The sequence below is a fragment of the Rissa tridactyla genome, chromosome 1, assembly GCF_028500815.1.
Source record: "Rissa tridactyla isolate bRisTri1 chromosome 1, bRisTri1.patW.cur.20221130, whole genome shotgun sequence".
In the NCBI taxonomy this organism is placed as follows: domain Eukaryota; kingdom Metazoa; phylum Chordata; class Aves; order Charadriiformes; family Laridae; genus Rissa; species Rissa tridactyla.
Genome location: NC_071466.1, coordinates 20061458 through 20082812, shown reverse-complemented (window position 1 = coordinate 20082812; position 21355 = coordinate 20061458). Strand labels below are relative to the sequence as shown.

The 21355-nt window shown below is 37.0% G+C and overlaps 1 protein-coding gene across 3 annotated transcripts in view; it reads left to right on the top strand.

Annotated features, from left to right (window-relative positions):
• The window catches only part of CWF19L2 (CWF19 like cell cycle control factor 2), a 77024-nt gene extending 55752 nt beyond the window's left edge, over window positions 1-21272 (top strand). For 2 of the 3 annotated variants that reach the window (XM_054205567.1, XM_054205575.1), the window contains 6 exons: window positions 10157-10369; window positions 11477-11593; window positions 15302-15457; window positions 16830-16910; window positions 19815-19916; window positions 20831-21272. In XM_054205567.1, coding sequence (XP_054061542.1) covers window positions 10157-10369; window positions 11477-11593; window positions 15302-15457; window positions 16830-16910; window positions 19815-19916; window positions 20831-20971 — 810 coding nt within the window. In that variant the 3' untranslated portion in view covers window positions 20972-21272. Of the gene's footprint in view, window positions 1-10156; window positions 10370-11476; window positions 11594-12861; window positions 12957-15301; window positions 15458-16829; window positions 16911-19814; window positions 19917-20830 lie in introns of those variants that run through there. The other variant, XR_008467022.1, reaches the window with a different exon arrangement.
• The last annotated feature ends 83 nt before the right edge of the window (window positions 21273-21355 follow it).

The window sequence follows — 21355 nt, the reverse complement described above, 5'->3', positions numbered from 1 at the left end:
TCCTATCCCTTAAATTCTGTTGAATAATTTCATTTTCTGAACTGCTTTTGTTGAGTGGTTGTTGTGATTTCTTGGGTGTGGCTGCTGGGATAGAAGTTATCCACTGCAGTCAAGGTAATTGCTTTTAAAGAATGAAATATAGGGTATATAGGGTATAAACAACCTTTCTTTAAAGATCTCTATTGCACAATTGCTTCTCATTACGGTGTTGTTTTTGCTTCCATAAGTTCTAACGTCAAATCTGATGCCAACATAAGTTGCGGGAAAATGGATGTTTGAGGGGTAGCTCATCCTTAGGTTCAGTTGGATGCCTCTTTTTGTCTGAACGGAAATCAAACGAACATTTGTTTGAATTACCAAAAAGCAATTTGGTTATTTGTTTTAATCCGTGGCATTTGTTAGTTGTCTTAGAATTGCTGGCTGCTCAGCCAAGTAAAAAGAAAAGTTAGGCTACAAACTTAAGGAGCTTCTGCTACCATGATATAGCCAAATGCATCTGACTTTTTTTTGTTTAGACCTTCTTATCTTTAGAGCTGTCTGTCTGTCTATCTCTCTATCAATCAGATTATTTTTCCATATTGTCTGTATCTTGTTCAGTGCAGTGCATGTTTGGTGTCTGGCAGCAAGGTGGCTCTCCAGTCCTTACAGCTCTTTGGTTATAGTCTGTGGTCAGCCTTATTGCCATCTTTAACCCGATGTGAATTTACTGCTGTGAACTGAGGAGGCTAAACCCTCCCTGTCTTCATCACCTCAGTCTTGGGCAGCGTGTTTGCTCCTACTCCCACGATGTTTTGGACCAGCCAGCAGTGTAATTCCCCATGCAGCTGTGGCTGTGGTCAGCTGTGGTTACCACTAAGCATGTAGACTACAGCACTATTATTTCCTTCATGGATTTTCCCAGGGCTTTTACTGCTTTCCCAGACTATGCCAAAAAGAAAATTCCAGCCTCACGGCTGTTGAGGATAGAGGAAGTGGGCACCACTCTCACGAATGGGGATGGAAGGAGAAAGACACACCAGTATATTTTCTGGTTTTTGCACAGCTGAATGCTGAGCTGCCTGCTCCACATGAGTATTACTTTCCTGCTATTTAGTTTTTTAATGGTATTTCAAATGATATACAGCCTAGTTGTTATGCGTCTCTGAAGATAATCACATAATTGCATTTTTGTAAAGGGAGATGAGGATGTTGAAGTAGAAAGATATCATTCATAAAAGGATTTACTTTCTTAAGTGAGACTTGTAAGAATTGTCAGTACATATACGCAAAATCTCTATCCATGAGATCTCTGTCTAATGCCATTGGCAAATGAAGGTCTGTATGACATTATCTCATGCCTGACTCCCACCTCAGAGTCACAGACTTAATATCTGTGATGGTCAAGCCATACTTGTCCTTACAAGTCTTTTTCCCACCTGTAGAGTTTCTTTTTCTCAAGAGCTCCATGAGATCAAATAGAGGAAATACGCCATCTCCTTGCCATTTGTTTGCCTGTTGAGCCTATGTTTTAAATCTAGATGAAAAGCAAATTCTGTTTTATCATACTCCTTTTGCCCATTCTTCTTTTTCTAGCTATGGTTCCAATATAAACCTGTTGTGCTTGAGGATCTTATCTCCTGTTACTTTTTGGCTTCTGTTCACAGCAGGTTGATGTGGATGTCAGTTGTCTCAAGCAGTTTTAAATACAGCCTCTCCCACAGCCATCCCATGCATCAAAAAGTGTCAAATATTTCATTTTCAGTGGTGGAAAAGCTTTTTTTTAAACAAAAATTAAAACCACAACACTAATCTTCATAGAATCATACATTCATAGAATACCAGGTTGGAAGGGACCTCAGGGATCATCTGGTCCAACCTTTATCTTTTTGATATATGGAAAAAAGCAGTTCTTAAAGTCTGTTTCTTTCATGTTTCAGTGTTATGCCTAAAGAAAAAAAAAACCAAACTGTTTGAAGTTACTGTTTTCTTTCTACAGCTTGTAAAGCAGGTTGCATCCTCACTGCTACAGAAGCATGACTATAGGATACGAAAACATCAACAAAACATTTGAAAACTGATTTTTTTTTTTCCGCTGCCAGTTTTAGAGTACAAAATGAATGTGAAGTCTTAGGTTTTAGCTCCTGAGAGCTTTAAGTAGCGTGTCTGTAGTTCCTTCTGTCCTTGACTGTTCTAGGAAGTTCAGTTTTCCCAAATTCATGCTGTTAAGACTTATGTAATCCTTTCAGTTATGTCAATAGATGCTTGTGGGTGTATAGAGGCTGATTTCTAGAACATTACCTCAATAGTAATTACCTTCTATTTGTACGCATGATTTCTAAGTCCTTTTTTAATTTGTGATTACATTTTACTAAAAGAAAGTGAGGAAGATTAATTTGTATTGTTCTTCACACCATTTAAATTTTGGCCATAAACTCATTTTATTTAAAAAACCTCTACAGTAATCCTAAGCAATAAAAAATTACAGAACTATATTAATAATGCTGACCTTCATTTATGGATTTAGTAAAGAGGTATGCTGGTATTATAGGTTTACAAAAAGGGAATTTGCCTTTCCTTGGTTCTGAAGTCTGTAAAATGGAAAATTGCTTTCAGCCTTATCAGTTTTACTTGCTGTGCCAACCTGCCTGTTGCACAGCTTTGCATTTTCATCACCATAAACCAAAATAATAGTCTAGAAACATTTTAAAAGGTAAAGTGAAAAATGCAGACTGTTGCTGCTGCTACTATTATGTAATGAAGCTTTTTCTTCTCTTTTTTTCACATGGTGAATCCATTCAGCACAGTATTTAATAGACACGATAAAACTCTAAAAAAAGCTCTGGTGCACTGTTGCTTTTTACATTTACTTAATGCATGTGCATGGTTTGCTGTAAAAAAATTAATATGAAAACCCAAGAGAAAATAATTTCAAACACCTTGTTCTGCGTTACGCTACATTTCAGTTCAATGCACTAAACAACTTTCTGTGTATATTGTGTAGACACAAAGGCAAAGCTGTTCCTGCATGTGGAAACAAATCAAGAGCAGTGACAGCTGGATTCAGAAAGAAAACCTGGGAAAAGAAGAAACTGTTAGATGCAGTTGCTATGAAATGACTGCATAAGCATTTGGCGATTTTCCTGAATTATGTTAAAATTAGAAGATATGTTGCAAATGAAGACTTGTGCAGGACAGTCTTTTCTAGGCATTTAAGTTACGTCCAGGGATAACTCTAAGGTTAAATGCTAATTGCACTTTTAATAGCAGCATTCAGTGGTGAAGGTATTTTGTTTGGCTTACATTTAATTTCATTGTCTTGCATATAAAGTTTTCTCTGTCCTAATAACTAATTATAGCAAAACCTATAGTTTTCATTTCAAATAACTGAAGCCAGAAGGAGTGCGGTGCCTAACCATTGAGCAGTACTCTACTCTTTGTTTATTTTTGGCTTCTGCTGCTCCAAGGTAGCCCTGGACTACCCTGCTCAACAGCAGGATTCATAATATTTTCCTGTCAGAAACATAGGCCTTAAAAGCACTCTGTGCGTTAATATATTAAAATCCTTTAATACTATGTGTTTAAAATCTTACTTATTTCACTGTGATGATAGGTTTGGGGAATGCCTATACGCTGAATTATATGTTGAACTAAACCTACAAATTCAGATGTCTGGGGTCGTAGGGAGACAGGAGTTTTAATAAAATTAACATGATAAAATTCTGCCTTGGTTTGGCTTGAGCAAACACTATTTGAGATCAGAAAGTCTGTTTTCTGAGGTGACTCTGGTGTAAACAATAAGTGCTAAATGCTTAATGAATTTAAATGTGAGGAGATGCATTCATATGTCACTCAGGTTTATATTCTAAAATAATAGTTTATTCTTCTTTATTGCAGCTTCCCAAAATATACTATGAGTACAACATTCCACAAATATTAACTCTGTCATTTAAAGTTGAAGACGTCAGTGTTGCCATGACAATTTAAAACCAAACTGATATGTTTTATACAATCTATAGACTTTTTTCCACAAATTTTCCAAGCAGATGCACTTTTATTAGCTTATATGGAAGTAACTTTAACTATGATTGCGTTAGTGAGAAAACAGGAAAAGCAGTTCAATAGTTGCATATAAAATAGAACAAGAAAATAAGCAGAAAATACGTGTACAACAAAGCTGAAAATAACCCCCACTAGAAAGACGCAGGTATATTTTTATCACCATAACTGCATATAATGGAATTTCCTGTTTCATCCCCAAATTTCAGAGGAAATTTGAAGAGGGGAAAAAAGTGTACTTGGGGTGTTATGTAGGAATAATCCCCGATGATTAGGAGCTCTGTCTCTTGAGGTTTCCTTTTGGTATCACAACGATACTAAATTTTTCGTAGGGCTTTCTTTCCAAAGGGCGCACCCCAAGAGCAAGTAATAGCAGCGGAGGGAGAGATAAGGGACGCAGCATGCAGCGCGCTTCAGATGGAGTGTGTAGGCAGCCAGCAGTGTATAAGACTCCAGGGGTTTTACTGTAGCAATAAGAAAATCAGAATCACTTTAAAATTAAGCTATGAGATACAGTTCCATCATTCTGAACACTTGGAGCGTACCTGACACAGACCGACAAGCGTTACCTTTGGAGGTAGCCCCGTGCCAAGGTGCGTAATGGCTTCAGTAATGTAAAAAATGAAAAAGGACATGAATTATTTTATGAAAAGAATGTTATATAACCAAATTATTCATGTAATATATTCATATTATTCATGCTAATTATAATGTTAATGATTTCTTCAGCAAATACAACATTGTAATTTTCCCCTCTCTCAAATCATTCTCATTTCTGCATAGTCAGATGCCGATCTCTTTCTGAACTCCTGTGCTGAATGGTTAACCAACTCTCTCCCTGTTTTGGGTTTTGGCCACATTTGCACACATTAGATCTATGCAAATGAGAGCCCTAAGGGTGATTTTTATCTGCTCCTGAAAGCTTGGATGCCTTCCCTGACTGCTGTTTAAATGTTTGTGTATTACAGGCCTTTCTTGGCCAGGGCAAGCAAAACTGTGATGCCGTCCCTGTTGGCTAAACCAAAACTGCATCCTAGTTGTTCAAAACAGATCCCTCGTCAGATGGATGGTAGAAATGTCGCGGTTGTACAATTACACCAGGTGTCGAGGCATGTCGTTTTGCCTGGTGCTAAGAGTCCTAAAGCTGCCTGTGTATTCTCTGGTTAACTGGTGCTTGCCAAAAGGGAATGAAAAACTGGAAAACAGAGAGCACGTACGAAGGAAGAATGTGTCAGATGAGCCCAGAGCAAAAAAGTGAAATGGGAAAGAGAAGACAAGGGACTGTGGAGGTGATCTGTCTTATGAGAACATCAGTTTAGGTTAGCTCTTGGTTTTGACCAGTGTCTGGTACAAACAAGAACTTCAGGTGCATTGTCTTTACAAATGTCTGAATTTCTTCTATTAACTTTGGGCAGTTCAGTGGTGGTTTTTTAGGACATCCCAACTTAAAAACGATATATGAAGGGTGACTACCTGCTTCTTTCTGATCGCTGGGCGGCACCTGAAGTAGAGTGAGCACAGCATCCAGCACGGTGAGGAACTAAGCACACAACTTCCAGCACGCATTGACTTTCACATTTAACAGGTGTGATGCTTCAGCTGGTGCAGAACAGCAGCTTTCCAGTGAATCTAATACATCAGCATAGTTCCTTCTTTGGATTTGTACTAGTTCTGTCTTTTGTATGGAAGAAGATATGTATGAAAGAAATCAGTTTTTAAGTGATTACTTGCTTTCCTTCTGGCAGTTTGGAGAACACTCTCTTCTTGTACTTTCAATTCCCCTTTAACTTGTTTGGAGAGATTTTGTTATAGTGAAATAATGCAATTGGCAGAACACACTGGGCACCTTCTTGTAAAAGAGTATAAATTTTTTGAAAGAGAATTTCCATGTTTTTCCCAAATAACTTTTCAAAAAGGCCAATATTTAGAGTAGCAGTAGCTCTAGTCAGCCATGGTAGCAGCTACATTTTATTTTATTTCAGTTCTGACACATTGATATTTGGCACTTGTAGGATTCAAAAGATGATGATATTTAAGGAATTATGCCCTTAGAAAAATATGTATATTTTTTCCCTTACTACTGACAAAGAGTGTGTCAGTCATGTTCATTGCTACTATTCCAATATTGCAGACTAAGCATCTTTAGTGGGTTTTTGCTTGTTTTTAAGGCAGAAAATATTGCTGAGTGGATTTTTCCACTTATATTCATATCATATTTTATTTCAGTAGGAACATACAATTCTTGCTGGATCATATTTTTGCCTGTTTTTAGGTTTCTGTACTTCCTGAACTGTTCTGAGGTATGTTGGAAGTACAGGAGCTGCAAAGAAATTCTTACTCCTTTCCTGACTGTTGTTTTTGGAGGTGACAATGTATTCCGTTTTAACACTCTTTTAAAGTCACCTAAAGGATGAGATAAAATGGCAAGAAATGAAGATTCAGGGATAGGGTGACCATCTGTGACTTGGTCTCTCTGTCTCAGAACTGGAATATAATTGGATTGTGCATTGATGTGCTAGACTTACGACTTGAATAAAGGTCTCATAAACTTCTCCTTAAAGGTGTGAAAAAGGGGGAAAAAATACCTCCTCATTTTTCTGCTTTGTCCTTGTCTGTTTTTCTTCAGCAAGGGAAGCGTGTGGTGCTTGAAGAGCATCCAGTTGGACATGAATTATTAATTACTAGGCTTTTTTATTGCACAAGCAGATTAAAATGTTTAAAGTAACGTTTTTCTTATACTCTGCTTGTTTCGAGCACTTGTTTAATGTCTTTGAAGCTGGGGTATTGGTTTCTTGAACTGCTTTGCATTCGTTATTACCTTTTGTTATTTGTTAGCACTGCAATGGGATCTGTAATTTTGTTGCTGGTAGAGGTAATCTGAACCTGATCTGTGAATATTCCTTATCTAAATATCCCGTTACTGTGGTTTCTCTCCCCAAAATGTTGCATTGCTACCTACCTTTTCTTGTTCCTTACTTCTCCAAAGTAACCGTATGTTTATTTTACTTCCTTCCTCAGTATGCTTCATCTAATTCTGTTGACCAACATATATTACATCTTAAACCAGAAGTGCAATGTTGTCTGGCTCCCATGGCCTCTAGCTGCATGAAGAACTCTTCTACACATCCTTTTATTTCCAGGAAAAATCCAAAATTTAGTTTAAGATTCCCCACTGACTTACTGTAGCCTGATGCACAGACCTTGGGTGGGATCCAGGCTGCACGAGGACCTTACCTTGAATGCATGTAGTCTGTTCAGTAATATCAGAAGTGAAGATATTATTTCATCTTTTCTACTGTTTCCCTTCACTTTGAGGACTTTTAATTTTGAATCCTGAAACAGTACTGTTGGATTTCCTGGAAGCACTAGGAGAACTCTGGTGCAACTGGGGAATCTTTCTCACCATTTTGTTGTGTGACTCCAACTTTTGCCAGTGGCTATTTGTTGGTTTGTTTTTTCCTTTTCCATTTTGTGTGTGTGTGTGTTGCATTTGTAGCTTGTTTTTCTAAGTCTCCTGACTTAGAAAAGATGACTTGACTCCACTTAAGGTCATCTATTAGACTTCATGTTGCTTCAGACCTACTGCTAGGTTTCAGTCGTTGAATTATGAATATTTTTTTCATATTGTGTCGAACATGATGCAGAAAAGTATAAATCCTGAAGAACGGCAACATAATTTCTTTTTGGTCTTACTGAATTACCTTTTGAAATACACTGATCTTCTGTTGGTCGTGACACTAACAGGAGAAACCAAATCTGTCTTTAGGCAGCACGTACTTCTTTAAAGTTTACTGCTTTTTAGTTGAGCATTCTCTTTTGGGTCCCAGGTATCTTATTGTATATAGTGCTTTATCCACTGTTGAAGAAAGATGTCATCCAGCCCATTTAATAAGATTAATATTTATTTCATCACTAGACAAAATTCTTGACTTGTGTTCCTGTGACATAAGGGACCTTTATAAAAGGATCTGTAGAGTGTTTTTAAGGTGTTTCGAAAAGTACTACTATTTAAAAGAGGTCATAAATAACCAGGAATTTCCATGACTACTTCTAAGTGGAACCAAAGCAAAATAGTAATGGTATTCTGTGCTGCATGTGGTATTCCTGATATCTGAGGTGTTTCGATTTCAGTTCTTCCTTTTCTTTGTAGTCAGCCAGGTGTATTGTTTCATGTTTATTTCCATTCTCATGGTACTTTTGTTAATAACAAAACAAAAAGTACTGCTTATTGGTGTTTCTTCTGTTGAAGCTCCAGTTTTACCTTTCTTATGCTTGTATGACAATGATTTTTGACACCCAAACCACTAAATATTTTTTTCTATGGCTCAGGAATCTCCCTTTTGTTTTAAATATAGATTACAGCATTTTAGTAAAACAGAACAAGAACAGAGTTGAGCTATTGAACTGTTCATTTTAGTCTGCAGTGGCTTCCAGTAGGAAACGCACATAAGCGGTTAAATGTATTACAGCTAAATAAAGTAATATTAAGGAGGCTGCTCCTCAGTTGTTTGGTAATGAAGTACTGAGCATATACTAAATAAGCTACTGGTCTGTGTTAGAGAATTGCAACGTTCAGGAAAAGCAAAAGTTCTCGTCTGTGTTTTTCGGGGGGAAGTTGGTTATCTACACTACAAAATAAAGTCTTAAATTCTTTTCACGTCAGGTTATCTACACAAACTACACGTGGGATATTTGGGTGATCTTTTTCTTATTTGGAGACTATGTTTCAATTATGACAGTACGCCTTCAAAATGCCTGCAGCTGACATTAGTCCTTTGCTATGGCTACCCCAGTCAGTGTCCTAAAACACAAGGATTTGTTGTGATGACACTTCTACCATTTCCTTAGCAATTCTTGGAGCAAAACTACTCATACATAAATCTGCCAAGACTCTGAAGGACCAGCACCTCCAATATCAAGAAATGTGTATAGTGTACTGTGTTGTGGGTTTTTTTTTTTTCTCCCTGTCATTTTGATAAGGAGATTACTGAAACTGTTCAAGGTAAAATTACAGTCAAGTATAGCATAAAAATATCGCAGCACTGGGATTTAATTTAAAGAGAAAAACTTGAAAGAATTCTTTTGAATTCTTTTTACATTTGCTTTAACTATACGCGTTGAATATTTATGGTATTAATGGCACGTAATTTGAAGTCGTGTAGAGCAGCCAAAGCAGAAAATGGAGAAGTACTTTCCTAAATCCTTAAAAAAGTTAATCTTTACAATCAAGACTTGCTAAGTCTTGATTTAGGCAAGACACCATGGAATTTGTTTGTCATCAAAATAATAAAAGATTGATAAAGCCTAGTACTAAATATATATAAGTGTTCTGCCTCTGTCCCTCCCAAATACCGCCTAGGTGAGACATATCCAGTTTGTGTGTGTTTCCACCAATAAGACCCTGTAAGATACCACTGACCCTGAGGCATAACAAATCTAGTATTTTCAGAGTTTCCTTTTAAATATGGCTTATTTAATTAAAATGTAGCAATTAGCAAAGAAAAAACCTGTGGATCATTCAACCTTGTTTCTGGTAAAGTGCTAGTTGTATTTGTTATCCACGTCTTTCAAGAAAGACTAAATATTGAAGACAAAGACTGTTTTCTTCACAAAATGGCTTATTACTGTTCACTTGGTAGAAATAACTCTTAGCATGTTTTCACAGAATATGAATATGAGGTACAGAGTCATGGTCTAGTTATTTCACAAGAGATGATTTAATGGATAGCGATAGTCATAATAGGAGAGGAGGAGGAGGGGGAAGACTGAAATAAAACATACCGTTATATATGATTTAAAAAATTGTGCATCTGTTTAAAGCTGAAGTTATGTCAAGATAATATTGAAATACCTAGCACTTAACTCGAGATGGAATATAGTAATATACTCTTCTCACTGCTGTGACACATCTATATTTTAATACCTATGCTGTCTGGGAGTGTGTGTGTGTGACTGCTCTCTGGAGATGTACCTGATGATTGTGTGTGTTGCGATGCCATATGGAAGGAAGCAATGCTACCGCTTACGTACTTTAGGCTTTTCTCAATAAAGGATAAAACAAAGAGCTAAGTATTTTTTTTTTTTGCTTATATAGACACAATTTTTCTGTGTGTCTTTTCAGTTTATGGAAAAAACTGACAGAGAGTACTACACTCTGGATGACATGTTTGTTTCCAAAGCAGCCAAAAGAGCCCGCAGTGGGGAAGAGGAAGAAATACAAAGAAGAAAAGCAATACGTGAGCACCAGCAGCTTGCTGCACGCATGGAAAAGTGCCCATACTGCTTTGATAGCAGTGAACTTTCTAAACATCTTATTATTGCAATTGGCACCAAGGTAAGAAAATAGCAATTTAACACAAATGCAAAAATAAAAAAGAAGTAAAGGAAGGCAGTGTTAATGTTAGAGTGCCTACGATTAAGAACGGAATTGCTTCTATGAAATGATTTATTGTTCTGCATCTTATTTTCTTTGCCCTTCCAATTGATTTCACAAATTCGTCAAGGGTGAGGGAGAAAAAGATCTAAATCTGTTGTGAATTATAAAGCTTTGATATCAGAAATTCGGCCTTGTGGATTTGTGGAAGACAGGAGCAGTAATGAAAGATCTGAGTGCAGAGATTAGACTGTAGGTGGATTTGTGGAAGACTAAATCACACTGCCCTGGAGGAAATTTGAACTGGTGAAGAAATGTATCTCAATAATTTCAAAGAAGATTAAGTGGAGAATTCAATTTTTAAGCCTAAAATCCTTTCAAACATACAAAAGTTTTGTCTGGGGAAACTTCTTGTTTCTGTAATGCTTTTAAAAATTGCATAAATGTTTGTATTTATAACATATGAAATGCTTCAGTATTGGCTTTGTCGTCTTTCTTTCTCCAAAGTTTTTCTTAATTATTGATGTTTGTCATTTGATTTGAAACTTTTTATAGGCCAAGGAATTAAATGCATAGATATGTATTATGGTACGTCACACTTATTTTTTTATATATATGTATATATATAAAAAAAATGCATACAGATATGTATTTATGTGTGTGTGTATATATATGTGTATATCTAATAGATAAATATACAGATATATCTGTATCTGTATGCATTTATATATTGTATTTCATGAAAAATGCATACAGTTATATATAACTATATAAAAAAATGTATTCTAATGGACTGAACAATGTGATTTCGTAATAGGATACTGGTTGGTCTATTAAGGCTGATATTACTGCCATGTTGGTGGTCTGGATACTACTAGCTCATTGGAGCTACTGATAGATAATGGGACCTTTTTAAAAACACTAAAATTACCAATACCCTGCTGTAATTAGAAGGTAACGGCTTCTTTTGGTTTGAATTTTAGCAAATGATATGTTTCTTAGCCTTAGCAATGGGAAGGTTTTTAACGCTAGAAAAATAGGCACTCAGTTTTTCTTTGCTTTTTATAGGTATACTTGTCTCTACCAAGCTACCAGTCCCTTACTGAAGGTCACTGCCTGGTAGCCCCTCTACAGCACCACACTGCAGCCACTCTTTTGGATGAAGAGATCTGGGAAGAAATCCAGGTCAGCTGAGAAGCTGTCTCATGTTCTAACATTTTTGTAAAATAATGTTGTTCTGTGTAACAATACACTTCTTAGAAGTACCTGTTTCCCTAGTTTCCAGCCTGGCAGCTCTTTTCTAATTCCACTAAGGGGTAGAATATTCTCATGCGATGGATGAAAATTAGTGGTCAAAAAATTGAAAAAGGGAGATGCAGGGTAAACACTGAAGAGAAGTTCTCATTTATAAACACTAGCAAAAGTGGCCTGGAATGCTGCAGAACCTCTGTTGTTGGAGATCTTTGAAACGATGTTAGCGGAACATCTCTTGGGGAGGATGTAGGTACAGCTGATCCCTTACAGAAAGTGGAATAACTGTCTTGGCAGTTTAGATTCCCTTGGGAGCGCCGGGGATTGTCAGGGCAGAAAGATCACTTAAAACGAAGCACAAGCTGAAGATACGTTGTTTACATATCTTCAGGTTGTTGAAGATAATCTGGATTCTGGGGGGATGTCAATTGAGAGAGAACGATCTCCTTCTTCAAGTCAGTGAGGTCCCTGTTAGAATCCAATTTCCTACTTTTTTGAAAAGAATCATTACAATAAAGCGCCAAGCACGATGGGTCATGTTTTCCAACTCTTATGAAGACATTTTGAAGTTTTTGAGTTCTGTTTTCTTTGGAAAAGGAAAATCAAGGGAGGAATGTAACAAGATTCTGACTAAGAGATTAACAGTGATTGGTCTTCCCGCTCCGCCGTCAGGATTACTACGAGGAAACCAACTTGGAACCCCTTATATCAAAATACTGGATACTATTTCAGACTAGAGAAAGTCTTCATCGCTTGCAGTTGATTAGATTTAAAAGCACGTTAGTTCATGAGTTTGAAATGGTTTAAGTAATGTTGATGGTGCCTCAAGCCTGGCAAATGAATTCTCTGACTTTCCAAATTTGCTCCCCACATTGATTCTCACGGCTGACGTAATTTTCGTACAATGTTTCATAGTAAATTATGCTCCTCCCGAGCAATATGTGGAAGGAGTTCTTTTGTATATGACAGAAATGCCCACTTGAGTTCAATAAGAAGCAAGTAAGTGCAACAAATAGGGATCAGGAAGAACAACAGAGCATGGGGAAAAGTGATAAATATGTTTATTCAATATCTTCTATTTATCCTAACCTCTTTTAATTAAATAGATGACAATTTTTCCAAATTTGTATGAGAACGAAAATAAGATAAAGAAAAGAAGCAAATGCAGTTCCTGTATTCAATGCTAGTCTTTTCCTTCCTAGAAAAGGCAACTGGTTGGTAAAACTGTTATCCATTGACCCTGTGAATACATTCATAGGCAGTTTAAACATTTCCTTGCAACAAATTACTTTAGGAGGTGAGTGGCACAGATATTTTTTTTTTTCCCAGCTTCTATGTAATTCAGTAGGAGGAAGTCTTGAAAATTTTAGCAAGAGTATAAGCATACATTTACTCAGTGGCTAAACTAAACTCTGATGCCAGAGCCATATTTTATATTGCTGTAGGGGGAAAAAAAATTTATCACACTTTTAAATATTCATAAAATGTTGTATCGAGCACATGTTTTAGGTAACTATTTTTGCTGGGATATTTATATTAAGATATGTTGGAGTAAAGCAAGAAAGGTTCTTTTATACTGTATGCCTTTAGGCACTTGAATTTAACATATTGTCATATGTTAAATGTTCAAGTCATATGAGGAGAGGCTGAGGGAGCTGGGCATGTTTAGCTTGGAGAAGAGGAGGCTGAGGGGAGACCTCATTGCCCTCTACAACTACCTGAAAGGAGGTTGGAGAGAGGTGGGTGTTGGCCTCTTCTCCCAGGTAAATAATGACAGGACGAGAGGAAATGGTCTGAAGTTGCAGCAGGGGAGGTTTAGATTAGATATGAGGAAGAATTACTTTACTGAAAGAGTGGTCAGGCACTGGAACAGCCTGCCCAGGGAGGTGGGTGAGTCACCATCCCCAGAGGTGTTTAAGAAACGTCTAGATGTGGCACTTCAGGGCATGCTCTAGTGGCAGAGATTGTAGGTTGTTTGGTTTTTTTTTGTGTGTGTGGTTTTTTTTTTTTTTTTTGCGTGTGTAAGGTTGGACTCAATGATCTCAAAGGTCCTTTGCAACCATGAAGATTCTATGATTCTATGATATTGTGTGTCTCGGACTGATGTTCTCACTTGCCAAAGTAAATATGCATGTAATTTTTTTAATATGAAAAGATATAAATTTTTACATGTTCTCTATTGCTTAAACTGTTACATGCATCAGTGTCGTGTGCATTCGAGCATAAGCCAAGTCCTCTTATTTGCTTTTATGAATGGTTTTGCCGTTTCCAGTGCTAATTATCCTTGATGTTTTGCTGCTCAGAATTTGGAGGAGAACTGCAATGTATTTAAAAACGAGAAATTGCAGTCTGGGAAACGCTAGCTAACACCTGCAAATATTCTGGGCTTTTCAGTGGGTTTGTATTTCACTTGATATTGCAGGGTAGCAACTGTAATAGTCCTTCCCAACATTTGGTTGGGAAATGGGCTGCTCCACAGGGAAGGCAAAGCAGGGGTGGAAGGTGATGGGCAAGGCATGTGGGGGAAACCACCTCACTGACAAGGCGCAGTCCCATGGTACCCAAGCCGGGAGAAGAGCAGGTCCCGTGATGGTAGACAGGGTCAGCCACAGCCCAGTGATGGCCAGACAGGTCTGCAGCGGTGAGTTAGGTTGAAGGTCAAGGCAGGGTCTAGATCAGGCAGGCACATGGCTGGGCACAGGTGTCCCTGAAACTTACCTCAAGCAAGGACCAAAAGTGTAGGCCTGAGCTTAATTGCAGCTCCTGAGTGAAGGGTGGGGCCAGGCCCCCACTTCTCACACCTCTTTTTTCTTTTCTTTTCTTTTTTTTCTTTTCCTTGGCCATTTCCACTGTGTTTGATCCCAGCTTAGAGCTGCCCTGTGTCAGAGCTGCCCATCTGCATGGGCAGCCAGAGCTTCGTCAGGCAGGAAAGTCTGCAGAGCCTATTGAACGTGTGCAGGGCCCTGGTTGATGCTGGACCTAGCAAAATTATAAATTGAAATACACTTTGAATAGGTGCAGTACCTAATCTCTAACAGGAACTGGTACGTGTACATTGAGACCATATGTATTACAGTCTCGCATTTGGTTAGCTTCTGTACAGGGAAGGTGGTGGTTATAGCCATGGCTTTCTTTTGAGACAATGTTAGTATTTTCCTTAAAGGTCAAGCGTGCCTAGTGGAAATGTCATTTTAAAAAAAAACAACTGTGTAATTAGAAGGAATAGTGGAAGGATAATGATATCTGGTGTCAACACAAACCAAGACATTAACTTCTCAGAAATTGCAAGCTGGGGACCTACTGTTAAAGCCATGTTGTTCTATGGAGCATCAGTTATGGAGTTCAACATAGTTTTAATTTCTACTATAAAAATATGCACTGTTTATTAAAACTGCAGCGCAGTGTTAATATAATGCATATTTCACAATTGTTTTCTAGACTTCCTGTGTTTGTATTGTAGGAAATATAGTTCATATTAAATTGTTGAATAATATGGAATTTTCCTAGTATGATTGCTGCTGTTACCCATTTTATTATGAGTTTATTATGAATATAATGTGTTAGTGAAATAATGTAAAATATTATATCTGAAAGCATTGTAAAGTTAATCCAAATTATATGTTTGTTTTTTTCTTTAAACAGATGTTCCGAAATGCATTGGTGAAAATGTTTGAAGCTAAAGACTTGGACTGTGTGTTCCTAGAAACAAACATGAGTATGAAGAAAAGGTATCACATGGTATACGAATGCATTCCTCTTCCAAAAGAAGTAGGAGATATGGCTCCAATCTACTTTAAGGTACACAAAAATGTTTTTTCTCTAGGTCATTTGAATGTATTTATCATATTTCATCTATTTCTGGAAAACTTTTTTTGATATTCAAGTACGATTTTTGAAAAGATGGATTCTTTGATCCTACTTCATGATCCATTCTTTGATCCTATTCCTTGATCTGAAAACAAGTCCTGTGAGGTAATTCTGTTTTTCAAGTAGTCAGTGGAAGAGCTGCATATCACTGCAGTTGCTTCAAGCCTGACTGCACTGAAAAAACGGAAAAAAGATGAGAGAAGATGAGTAGTTTCTTGAAGTGCTGCAAGAATTACAATACTTCTTACTTAAGTCCTGTAGTATAAACTTAAAACCCCATACACGTGCCTTGGCAAGCATAAAATGGGTAAATAATGTCCACTGTTTTAAGAAATACTCATGTATTATGTTTCATTCACGTCTTATTTCAGTAGACCCAAATTTTACCTGTGTCTTAGGTTTATGATGAACGTTAGGCAGCATGATAGATATTTCTTCAATAGCTCTTCTGGTCTCTTTCCACTGACTCTGTAAGGAAAAACTTGTTGAAGCTTCTGCCTGGAACTGAGGCCTTTGGGCTTTCAGAGTCTGGATCATGATTTACCTTTTACAAGTGAATTATGTTATTTGTTCTTTGAAACAGTTTCTGGTTTTTGATGAAGTGTAACAATCAGTATGATGAACAGCAATGCAGTAACTTCTACCATATTTGATACTCTCCACCTGGTTGATTTCATTGCTATGCTTCAAGTGCTGGTAAAACTTGTGTTTTGTCTGAATACTAAAGAAAAGACAAAGTACAAGATTTAATGCAATGTCATTTGCATAAAACTTTCAGAATTGTCCACCATTAAAACATAAAGCAAATGAAATTTAAAAGGTATGTACATTCTGCTACCCTATACCCACTTCCATAGTATGACGGATACAGAGGCAGCTTAAAAGGTTTTTAAGTGCAGTCAGCCTTCTAAGCTGGATTCTCTTCTTAGGGTTTAAAAAAAGAAAAAAAAAAAAAAAGGAAAAAATGCTAATCTAATGTAATGAATTCATAAGAGGTTTTGTATGAGCTTAGTAAAAAGAAAACGTGACCTTTTAGTTTAAACTTGTTAGAGATAATTTGTGTCAGGCAAAAGTTAAATTTAAAAAAAAAATAAAAAGAGGAACTTAGTGAGTTTGAGGATATTATACGATGCCTTTATGAAGTATGTATGTTCTGGAAATCAGAAAGATTACCAAAAATAAGGTTACTTTGTTAAGCAATAATTGGTACTTGCAGTGCAATGTACTTCACTACATTGAAAAGTTAGTTCTTTGCTTGTTCTATGAAGGACTATTTTCACATTTAGATAAAATGATTTTACAGAAAGCTATAATGGAGTCTGATGAAGAGTGGTCCGTGAACAAGAAGTTAATTGATCTTTCTTCAAAAGATGTTCGGAAATCTGTAAGTAATGAAATGTATTGAACACAGAATTTCTCAGCAAATTCTTCTCATCTTTTTTTGTTATTAACTGTTTCAAAGAGAGAAGAAAGGGAACACAATTAGATTAGTGGCTCAGGAGATGGCATGGGCATGATGAGAACTAAAAGTCTGACTGAACCCCTAACTGACGTTAGGGAAAAGATTCCCATTTATTTCAACAAAAGGTGGGCTGAGCTGCGAGCATTGGTTGAGAACAAAGCAGGCATTTTGAGGACATGTACCAGCATGATTTTCTTGATTAATTTAAATAATTAAGGTAGATCAAAGATTTGCAAATTACTTTCTTGGAAAAAATATGATGTCTCTTTTTTCATTGACCTATAACAGCCTTTTGTGTTGCTAAGTTTATGAAGCGTAAATATAAATAGCATTATGAACCTTTGTTTTCTAAAACCAGGGAACGGTACACTGTCTCCTGGATACTAAACTGAAACATCTTTGTATATGCAAGTCTTAAAGGAATAATGCTGAGGCTGTTAGGTTCAAAGATTGTTCCATCATTTTAAAATTAAAGTGGAAGATGTGTGGTGTATATAGACTTTACCATAAGTAGATTACTGCTATGTAGTAACATTTAATTTCCAAAAGTATCTTTTAATAAACGTAGCACCTTTGCACTAAAAAAATCCTAGTTTAGGAGGAAGAGAAAATGGGTTTTAGTAATGAGACATGAAGCCTGATATGACAAAAAGAGAGAAATTAAATGCAGAAAAGTAGGGGCTTGGGTGGCTGTATCGCAGGAGAGGTTTTGTATATTGTGATGACTCTTGAACTAAGCCAACAGTCGTAGCAAATATAGCAAAAAGACAAAATTTTTTCTGCTGCATAAGCTGAAAAGTCATATAAATGTAATGGGAGTCAGTTATGGGTCTCCTTATGGTGAGGCTTCACCTGGAAAATCTGGGTCTTGTTTTGCGCACCGCATTTTAAGAGAGTTGGAGGAGAGCAGAGGTTAGAAAACTTAACTAAAGAAAGTGCTTTAGTGGTTGTGCGGTCTAAGAAAGAAAAGACTGAAATGGGTGTAGTGGTGATGTGATGGTAGTTTTCTGTATATAGGAGATTGTTTCAAAGAATATAGTTGTTCTCTAGCACTATTGGGTACAGACAAGAAGGAAATAATTTAATTTTTAGCAAGGACCTAGGGAAAACTTAAGATGGATATAAATGGAAAACAAAATAGGTGTGTTTTGGACATCATCTGCTCACTGGTGCTTCAGAACAGGGAAAGCCAACATCTGTCAGAAATAAATGAAGTATAATTTTCTTGACACATGGTAGGACATCAGGACACTCGATTTCTTTAAGAATCCTTCTTAGCCATACATTTTTGTGACTGTATTATATACCCATTTGAAGGTAGGCCAGATTAAGTCACAACACTTCTTTTAAATTAATAAAATGTATCTGAGTATAAGTTGTTACACAGTTGTGTGATTTTAACATTATTTTAGGGTAAAAGAAATGTCTGTAGCCTTCAGGAAGGTATGAAAGTGCACTTTAGAAACCGAGCTGGGTTTTGGGAAGTTGGAGAGTTGTATTAAGAGATGGTGGTGCCTGGAAGGAGGGTCAGACATGGCTGAGACATCATCTAACGGGCAGATTGTGTGCAGAAATTGGGACTGTGGTGTCCAGAGGCAGAGCCTGAGCATCCAGCCCTTGCACAGCATCAAGGCCTTCTCCGCTGCTCCGTCCGCTCCCTGCAGTGAGGGACCTGGGGGTGGGCATCGGGCTGGGGGAGGACACAGCCAGGAGAGCTGACCCACCAGCAGACACTGATCAGCAATAGCCCAAACACTGCTGTCAACACTGCTTTAGTCACCAGTCTACAACACAGCACCATACAAGCTGCTGTGAATAAAATGAACTCCATCCCAGACAGACCCGATACATTGCTAGACACAAATAAGAAAAAGCTGACATTTTCCTTAAGGTGTCAGCCACCAACCCATTTTTTCCTTATATAACAATTTTTTAGTTCATTTAAAATGTTTTATGTTTCTTGCTGTGCTATACTGCCCCTCCAAATTAAATCTTAAGTATTTTTAGACTGAATTTTCAAGCAATATATGGAACATGCCTTGTGAAAATTGCAGTTATTTGGACTGTAGCAGAGGAAATACTTATGAATTTGAAGCTTTATAAGTCTTATCTATAGAGGAACATCCTCCACATTTAAAAGAGCAGAAAATAACTTGCTGCAGAAAACAGCAGAAATTACTTGAAATACTAGCAATTGAAATTACTAGCAATAAATGGATCTGCTTTCAAGGAACTTCTTGCTCTGCCAGACTGAAGGGTCTTTCCTTGTGGCAGGATAACCAGCGTCTCTTCTGTACGCTGAATGAATTATCAAATTACCTGATTCGGCAAGTTAATAATAATTTACAGTCATGTAGTGGGGATTTCTGGTAGTGTATTCTCCATAGAGATGTTTCCCCTTCCTCCGAGTATCAACATTTCCTCTGGGGAAGTATTTCCTGTTATCATACAACATTTCATCTTTAATAAATGCAACTTGCTGGTGATTATGTTAAAATTTCTACTCATCCCCTATAATTTGGAGTTGTGGAGTCAGGAAGGCGTTTGCTCAGTGTGTGTGCTGCTGCCTGGTCCCTCCCTGTCTCTTACCTGGTGCTGTAGCGGTGTCTTCTGGAGGTCCTGCCACCCAGTCATCATCTTTTCAGTGTCTTTTTATCTAGTTGTGTGTTGTTCTTTCCTGTTACCTGTTCTCTGTAGCAATTTTATAACTTGGTCCGAGAGGTGGTTTAAAATAAAATGTGAAACCACTTTCAAATTCATTGAGGCAGGGTTAACTAAATGCCTACAGTCTGATAAACATCTAAAAATGTGGTTTTGTGTGTACAGGTTCCTAAAGGATTACCATACTTTTCTGTGGACTTTGGCCTTCAAGGAGGATTTGCTCATATCATTGAAGATCAACACAAGTTCCCTCATTACTTTGGAAAGGTATTGTCGTGTAAAAGATCAATTTACCAATTATACTCTGTTTTGTATAATTTAAGTAATTAAAACAGATGCTGCCAGATCAGTCACTTTGATGTACCTTATCCCAGTTTATTAGCTGGCTTTTCTTGGTGAGTCATTGTAACTTAGCCTGTTGAATAAAGGAGCCGTTGATTTCTTCACTGGCTGATACTCGGAATGAGATTCTGTATCCATGTTTCTTCTGAATTAATAGGAACTCTAGATACTTGACATATAATCTAGTAGATGGAAAACGCTTGCATCTATTTAAGAATAAGGAAAAAAAAAAGGGGGTTTCATGGCCATAATATTTTCATATAGGTGCACTGGCTTCTGCTTGGATAAATCAGGGTGCATAGACACACAATCTCACAGACAACTCCTAGTATAATACGTATGTGGTTAAATTACTCCCTGTAGTATAGAGAGTATATATATATAGGAAGAGTCACAGTAAATCTTCCTCTCTTTATTATGTCACAGCAATCGCTTATTGAAAGAGTCAATATTGCAAAAACATTAAGAGTGATTGGGGAGAAATATAACTTACTTCAAGAAGAGTTAAGAGCAAAGTGCAAAGCTTTTTTTTCTGAACTTTTCTCTTTTTAGTCACAAATGTACTAATATATTAACAGTCTTGCAATGTTAGGATGTTTATGCAGTCCATTGCTAAGCTGTACTTAAAAGAATTTTGCCAAGGCGACCATCTAACAGCTACAGTTCTAATTTTTGAGTTGGTGTATTTTTCAGAATTTCCAGTTTTAATAAAAAGCACTTGAAGAAAGCAGTGACGAATAATCATTTGAAAATATCTATTTCTATATTCTATGGTAAAATAGTGTTAAGTAATGGTAATTTTGCACTTATCATGATCTCTCTTTGTTCTACTTGCAAAGGAAATCATTGGTGGCATGCTGGACTTGGAACCGCGGCTCTGGAGAAAAGGAATCAGGCAGAATTTTGAGGATCAGAGGAAGAAGGTGCTGCAGTTTGCACAGTGGTGGAAGCCATATGACTTTACCAAAAAGAAAGAATGAGTACATCCCTGCAGTCAAGGACTATATAAGCCATAAATTACATTAAAGGATTTTTCATATGTTAAGAATAACACCAACGTGTTAAGTATTGCTTATATATTTTAAAACCAAGGATATTGTTTAATTGCTCATTACCTGTTTCTGGTTTAGATGCTGTGGGTCGCATGAACCTGAAAGCCTGACGGACCAGAAGTGTACAGTGTTTTTAGTTTTTAATTTTTCAGCTGAGCCAAAAGAATAATACCCATGTCCCTGTTGGTATTCTTCAAAACAAATGTTCTGCTTTTGGAGTTTTTGATAATCTTTGAGGCAACTGATAATTTCTTTTTTTATGTAGCATAACGGTGCTTAGTTATCACAGTGACTTTTTGTAGAAAATGGTGT